Source organism: Papaver somniferum, chromosome 7 (genome assembly GCF_003573695.1).
Source record: "Papaver somniferum cultivar HN1 chromosome 7, ASM357369v1, whole genome shotgun sequence".
NCBI lineage: Eukaryota > Viridiplantae > Streptophyta > Magnoliopsida > Ranunculales > Papaveraceae > Papaver > Papaver somniferum.
The window spans coordinates 140,124,456-140,131,702 of NC_039364.1; the positions used below are offsets into that span (position 1 = coordinate 140,124,456).

General features: G+C 33.9%; 1 protein-coding gene across 6 annotated transcripts; it reads right to left on the bottom strand.

Moving 5' to 3' along the window:
* Window positions 1–2,716: 2,716 nt before the first annotated feature.
* Window positions 2,717–5,856, bottom strand: LOC113298589 (60S ribosomal protein L13a-2-like). 6 transcript variants are annotated; one of them, XR_003334283.1, is made up of 5 exons: window positions 5,716–5,856; window positions 5,278–5,535; window positions 5,076–5,209; window positions 4,895–4,982; window positions 2,717–3,434 (listed from the first exon to the last, which is right to left on the bottom strand). XR_003334283.1 is itself a non-coding variant. In XM_026547365.1 (5 exons), the coding sequence occupies exons 2-5, from the start codon at window positions 5,475–5,477 to the stop codon at window positions 4,926–4,928; spliced, it is 264 nt and encodes an 87-aa protein (XP_026403150.1). In that variant the 5' UTR covers window positions 5,478–5,535; window positions 5,716–5,856; the 3' UTR covers window positions 4,678–4,925. The 6 variants fall into 6 exon arrangements, 5 of the variants coding, with proteins under 5 accessions (XP_026403150.1, XP_026403152.1, XP_026403148.1 ...); XM_026547365.1 differs by lacking the exon at window positions 2,717–3,434 and having other exon boundaries at window positions 4,678–4,957; window positions 5,076–5,191; window positions 5,278–5,312; window positions 5,397–5,535; XM_026547367.1 differs by lacking the exon at window positions 2,717–3,434 and having other exon boundaries at window positions 4,678–4,982; window positions 5,076–5,191; window positions 5,278–5,312; window positions 5,397–5,535.
* Between the last annotated feature and the right edge of the window lie 1,391 nt (window positions 5,857–7,247).

Sequence of the window (7,247 nt, forward strand, 5' to 3'; positions counted from 1 at the left end):
TTTCACTTACCCACATTTTCTTCGATCTAGCGACAGAGTAGAGATTTGGAAAAATTAGACTAATTGGTTCTGTAAATGCCCAAGCATCCTCCCAAAATTGATAAATCGATATGATTACCGATAAGGTTATCTCGAAGATTGTTTTAAAAACTGAGATTCTAAGAAAATAACACGGACGAGCCAAATGTACTCATAAATTCTGGGTTTAAACTGAATTAACGATTCAAAGGGCTTTCGTTCCAGAACAATCCTGTTATAGAGGCGGCATGTTCTATTAGAGGAACGGTAAGTGTGATAACAATGTCCCTCTAATTGGTTAAGAGATGTCTTATAGCGATGTAAATTGACTAATTTACGCATTCTTTTTTGGTTGAAAGTACATAATTGTCCTCCCCTATTTCTAAACCTAATGAATCAAAAAAATCAAAACAGTTTTTTTCTCTTCTTCATCTTCACTTCTCCTCTTCCATTAAAACTGAAATTTTCATCGTTCTCGATTAATCGGAAATTTAAAAAATTGATAATCATTGATTGAAAACTATATTATAGATGTCGAAGAAGAAGGTTGACGAAAATTGAAGTTAGTTTTGTATCAAAATCAGGGCTTTGGATCAAAATTGAAATTGAAATTTTTGTGTAGCATGTGAGTTACGGTTGGTAATAATGCCAATTGGGACCGTAACTATATATTTGGTTGATGTTACGGTTCATTTAACTCAAATACCAACCGTAAGTTTTTGATTTTGAAAAAGAATGTTCAGTTACGATTTTTTTTTTTGCAACCGTAATTGATTAACGATTGGTCTCGATACTTAAGTTACGAACCGTAATTCTTTCTGGATGTTTCATTATTGTTTTTACGGTTTGTATTTGCATCACTGTTATCAACCGTAATTGAGTTACGACTTGTAACTCAAATAACCTTACCAACCGTAAAACATACTGTGTCTTAGTAATTTATCTGGTTCAAAAATTAGTTGAAATACCAACCGTAAGTTAGTTACGGTTGGTCTCGATTCATTAGTTACCAACCGTTATTTGTTACGGTTGTTATATGCTGTCATGTTTCAAACCGTAATTAAGCTACGGTTCGTACCGAATTTTTTTTTACCAACCGTAACTGGTATTCTGATTGGGTTTTCTCCAAATTGAACCAGTTACGGTTGGTATCCGATAATGTATGAACTGTAACACAGAGTTACGATTGGTCAAGAGCACAATTCCAACCGTAAGTTCTTCTGAAAATGTAAAAGTTTTGAAATTTTTTTACGTATTCTAGATAGTTTTGAGCGACAAAAAGCTAATGGGAACTAATTTAGAAGTATAACTTGTCATTTTCAGGTTCTGGTTTTTCACTTTATTGGCTAATTTCTTCAATTGATTGGGATTGACCTTGACTTTGGGTTAAAACATCTCTACCATCTAACAAATACTCCACATCCGGATCTCCATCAAGAGGAATGTAGTATTTGTTTTCTCTATCATATAGAGATTCACCCGTCTCAAATTTATCACTGGAATCACTCATTTTGGTTGAGCGAATCAAAATCGAGGGTTTCACAAATATCACAAAAGTTTTTCTTTTCAACACTAAACTTTTTTCTTTTTTACTCCCTCCGTTCTTTTTTAATAAGCCAGTTTATATAAATAAAAGTTTCAAAAAAATAGGCCAGTTTCCTAATCGGGAAAGTCTAATGTTATTTTAATTTTTTGGGACCACTTTTCTCTTAACTTCTTTTGATGACAAGTGTCATGTGGACCACTTCACTTTTTTTGCTAAGAAGTGTCATGGGGACCATTTCACTTCACTTCTTTTATTGACAAGTGTCATGAGGACCACTTTCAATGATTAATTATCTTAATTTCTTTAAATTTCGCTAAAAACAAAACTGGCCTATTAAAAAAGAACGTAAGGAGTAACTCTAAAAATCTGATTTTGATTTGTTTTAGAGTAAATATAAGTGACATTTGATCATCAAAACTAAACTAGATTATCAACACTAAAACTAGATTATTAGCACTAAATTATGTAAGAGTTAATTAGTCATTTTAAGTTTTGTTTTTATAAAGGACACTTCAAATTACCATATAACAACCTTTTTTGTCCTATTACTCGCCGTGCATCTAATGGAATCCGACGCCCCTATAACAGGATTGGTCCGGAAACATTTGCATCATGAACATTGGCTGTGGAATATATCATGAACTCACCACAAACGTCAGTGACGACAACAGAACCGACACCGTCAACCCATTCATGTAGTGCCACGTTACATCCCCGCCGCTATCTTCCACTTAAACAAGTCACAATACCATGACTTCACCTTTTTATGATCTAGCTCTATGTACTACCACCATGTGCAGCCCACAGCAATAACATAACAACAGTACTCCAAAATTATAAGTATAATTTAGTCACACCATTCTTTTTTTGAGGATATAAAGGATAATATATTCCAAATCCGACTTACGATTCGGGTGAGTCCTTTACTCTTTTATTTGCAGTCCATTAGATATATTTTCACCAAATCCGTAGGAAAATGGTTTACATAATAACGCGATTGAGCTTCGTTGAAACGGCACAGACGAAGTTGGAATGCAACATGAATAAGGCAGTTTTAATATAAAATGAATGATGGCAGAGAGGAAGTTAGAAAAATGCAATACAATCAAAGTGCAAGTCTGTGGGCTGTCTGCCTGTCCTTATATTCTCGGATCATATGCTGTTGGGTCATATATGCCATTTAGAATCTCATGGGTTTGTAACTCCCAATTCTTCTTTTTTTTGATGCAACTCTCAATATTTCAACAGTTTATAGAAGGATTGAATGTACAAAAATGCAAAAACATTCACATTTGGCCTCCACTACTTTATTGTTAATTGCGTCTATGGAGACAATCAGACAAAGAAACTATAAGGGTTTTTGGAGGCACAATTAAACCAGCAGATGCCCTCAAGATCTTGGTTATTCATGAGATCCTTTTGTTGGTTCAGAGCAAGAGGTCTTTAATAAGTTTATATCAACTGGCCAAGTGGTCTTCAATTGGGACACAACACTTGTACGTAATTAGCTCACAAAGTCGAATGTGTTTTAGTTCGGGGTTGATGCATGTAAATCATTTTTGTAACATATTTAGTTTCCCTCTTTATTCTTCAGATAAAGGATTCTTCAAAAAATATATAATTAGACAGAACGACTATATGCCATTGAATGGCCGGTACAGCATGTCAGATGTGAAACAAACACTAACACCAGAGTTGTCACTCACAGTAATATACACAGAGTTGCAAGTTGAAACACAAACGCCAGCAGTGAATAGCTGAATTTTTTTAGATGATACAGAAGCAATTGGAAAGATGATAATAGCTCCATGTAAACCTCGTATATGGCAGGAATGTCTATTTTGATGTGGCGGTAAGCTAAACATGCATACTGCAAAATATGCTATCAATATGTACTTAACAAGATTGTAGTCAGGAACAAAACAAAGCCACCACAACATATCAAGTTATCGATTTATTCTCGAAAATATTAACATAGATGGTTAATTGTCAATAAGAAACTTCGGATCATAATATACACAGAAGGAACAAAACAACAAAGAATTTCGGATCATAATATACATCACTAACAAACCAACATTAACCAGGGTATAGACAATTCAAACAACAATGAATTTCGGATCATAATATACATCACCAACAAACCAACACTAACCAGGGTAGAGACAATTCAAACAACTATCATAACTCATAAGAAAACATACATGACTTTTGCTAGAACCATGTATCACTGACAAATAAACATAAAACCAGAGTGAAGAAAATTCATATGACTATCAATTCAAGAGAAATTATTGATGAAATCCTTTTGCTGGAAATCAATTTAAGTAACTAAAATAGAACTGCTACAAGCAGTGATAGCTGTTGCCAAATTAGAAGAGGACAAGTGACTTACATATCACTCTATGCTAGTCATGTGATTGAGAGCATCCACGGGGGGAGAAGTGTGAAAGTCATACTAAAATGGTATATATAGCATTTTACAAACGGCGTTTTTGTGTTTCTCGGCAGTGGGAATTGGTATCTCATATTCAGATGGAGTTTAAAACTTCGAACGGTGTTTGAAACTGAGCTTCATATAATATGTAGAACATAGCACACTCACAGTGTTTGAAACTGTGCCTAAATGTTTGAGCCCAGTATAAAACAGTAAAACACTGCTCAAAAATGTTAGGCTCAGTTTAAAACCGAGCCTAGCATTTGAGCTCATTTCAAAACTGAGCCTTAACTGCGCTCAAATGTAAAGCTCAGTTATAAACTGAGCCAAACGCTAGTGCAGTTTAAAACTGTGCCTAACATTTGAGCGGTGCTTCATACTGTGCCTAACTTTGTGCGGGGTTTAAAACAACGACATTCATTTCTGGGTGTAAACTGAAACACCGCTCCGTGTTTAAAACAACGTCATACATTTGAAACACTGCTACGCCTGCCAAATATGAGAAATGCTAAACTAGAATGGTACATATACCATTCGAGTTTACCATATAGGATACATATAGCTTTATACCATTTCCACTGCCTCCCCTAATACCATATTAACTCACCCACTATGGATGCTTAACTGATTATTCGAGCTCTAATCAAACACCATTTTTAATACCTATAACAACTAGTTATAGCATGAGAGTCCGTTAAAATCTTTACTTAAACATATGTACAGAGGAAATAAACATTTAGCTTTTCAGCATACACACCACTGCCATTCAGCAAGCAATGTGTAAAACAAGCAAATTCAACAATAACAATAAGAAGGTTCAAGAATCTAATGATCTTCTAAAGCATAAAAAACAAATGAAAACAATTAAAAGTAACACTGCGCAGAAATCTCACCTTGATGGTACCAGCGACAGTCCAACCAACCTCAGACGAAAGTCTTCCCAACAAGCAGTACTTCTGTCCAGGTTGAAGTTTCAAAAACCTAAATTAGAAAGAGAAAAACAATTCAGATACACATCTCAAACACATCAAGTAAAACCCTAAAATCATATGAAAACCAGCAACCAGATCTTACTCAAGAGCAACAGGGAGAACATCCTCTTAGCCTTGTCATATGGTGGTGGAATACCCTCATAAGCCTTAAATCGAGCAAGTGCAGCAGCCCCACGCTTGGTCTTGTGTGGAATCATACTAGAAACAAACAAGTAACTAAAATGCCAACCATTAAATCAAATCAAAAAATCAAACTTGGGTTAGGGTTTTTAAATGAGACCTACCGATGGATTGTCCTCCAAAGGATCTTAGCAGGAGCCTGAAATGAATAGGACCATGAGAAGGTTTAGTATTCAACCTCTTCCTTAGTGAAGATACTTCATTTTCTGACAAACAAGATCACCAGAAAGACAGATCCCTGCACACGAACAATTACTATTTGGCAAAATTGAAGATAATCTTCCAAGCATATGGTCACGAGCATCACGACGACTCGTTTAGCGCAGATGCCACTCCTTTAAAGCATTGTTTCTTCTGCAACCCTATATACAATCAAGCAATAAAGTCAAAATCATTTAAGAAAATTATACGAAACCTAATCAAAGAAAAAAGATGTAATCTAACCCTAGTAAGAAATTAATCTTAAGAATACCCAGTTCTTATTTAAAACAAAATTTGACATATGTTGACAAAACTCAAATCCAAAGAGGAAGTACGAATACCGTCGTAAACAATAGTAGTAGGCACATGCTTGCTAAGAGGCATTGATCGAAGACCTAACCACACAAGAACCAGAGGTATTTAGGTGATAAATCATTTTAGTGCTTTAACTAGTGACTAGATCTTAACCCTGTTTGGTCTCTAATACGGAATTGTTTATATTCCTCTTACTTCATTTTCTTTTTAGTGAGTAATTATTTTGATACTCAAATAGGTTTTGGGCAGAAAAATAATGGGTACCTGATCTTTTTATTTTTTTACTTAAGCATGTTATTTCAATTTATTATCTGGAAGGAGTAATAATGTTGTGCCAACATGAAAAAAATAAAAAATGCAGTAAATAGATATTTTTCCTTATTGTTCCATCACACCATAATTTTAAATTTCAAAAAGAATATTTCATCTAACAGTACATATACCTGAACTGGCAATCCAACTCCATGATGTTTATGACTACAATTGGTTCCGAAATTATTGATAACTAAGGCTCTAAGGAGTGAAGCAAAAACCCATAATATTTTCCCTATCCCTACTATAGATAAAAACTACTCGTATTTATTTATTTATTTGCAAATGTGAGAGTTATAAAAATGAAGAACCCTTGGCTATTAGAAGGCTAGGATATAAACATGTGAGCTGAAAAAAATAAACTTATAAAAATAAATCAAAACATGGGTAAGATTCTTTCTCAATCATATTGATAACATAAAATTGAAGAAATTCGTGGATAAAAAGATTTCACATCAACTATGCTAAATAATGCATGAATGGCGTGCTCACATCTAATGTTATTCAAGTAATTTTAAGCAATAAAGAGCATAGTTATATTGATATTTGTATCTACATAAATTCAACTAATCTTCTGAAGATAAATTATTAGTTTCAAGGTAGAGCTGACAAAAACTTTTGTTGCCTTCAATGTGTAGAACACACACTGGGTTTAATCGGCCTTGAGATTAAACAAATACCACAACATTAGTCAAATAATGTCTACAAATATGGGATCGAAACAAAGTGCCAACGGGAAAAATGAGAGACTAACATCAGTGTTACAAAGAAAATACCATATATGTATCAAATTTTGTTAACCAAACATGTATTCAAATTAAAAAGTCATCAACTTAACAAAAAAATATAAAAGAACCCAAGTTAAATCAATGCTTGCATAAACAAAACTTATAAGAGAATTTAGTATTTATTAAAAACCTTTAAAATCACTATTAGAGATTTAATTGCATGCCTCGTTAAAAATTGCGGTAGGATGAAATCACCAGATCAATCTGTATAAATTTCATTAGATATGTAGCAATTCAGAGAAGCTTACACTGGTGGCAATGCGCTCCATATAAGTGTTGTTCGATTGATTATTTTTGAAAAAGCGGGGGTCTAACAACACCACCCAATATTTCTCTTAGCAATCTGTATGGACAAACTCGAATATATTTTTAAGAGAATCAACAAGACTCAATCAATTAAAGGTATATCAACGAGTTTATATCTCTCTTCTTGATTTGATTTACTCAAGCAAGAACTG

Bases quoted from the DNA above. Each gene is read 5' to 3' on its own strand.
- LOC113298589 (XM_026547363.1), bottom strand. From the start codon at position 5,477: ATGCTCGTGACCATATGCTTGGAAGATTATCTTCAATTTTGCCAAATA. The intron at 5,210-5,277 runs GTAGGTCTCATT...TTGGCATTTTAG, and splicing joins CTTTGGAGGACAATCCATCG to TTACTTGTTTGTTTCTAGTA. The intron at 4,958-5,075 runs GTAAGATCTGGT...CAACCTGGACAG, and splicing joins GTTCTCCCTGTTGCTCTTGA to AAGTACTGCTTGTTGGGAAG.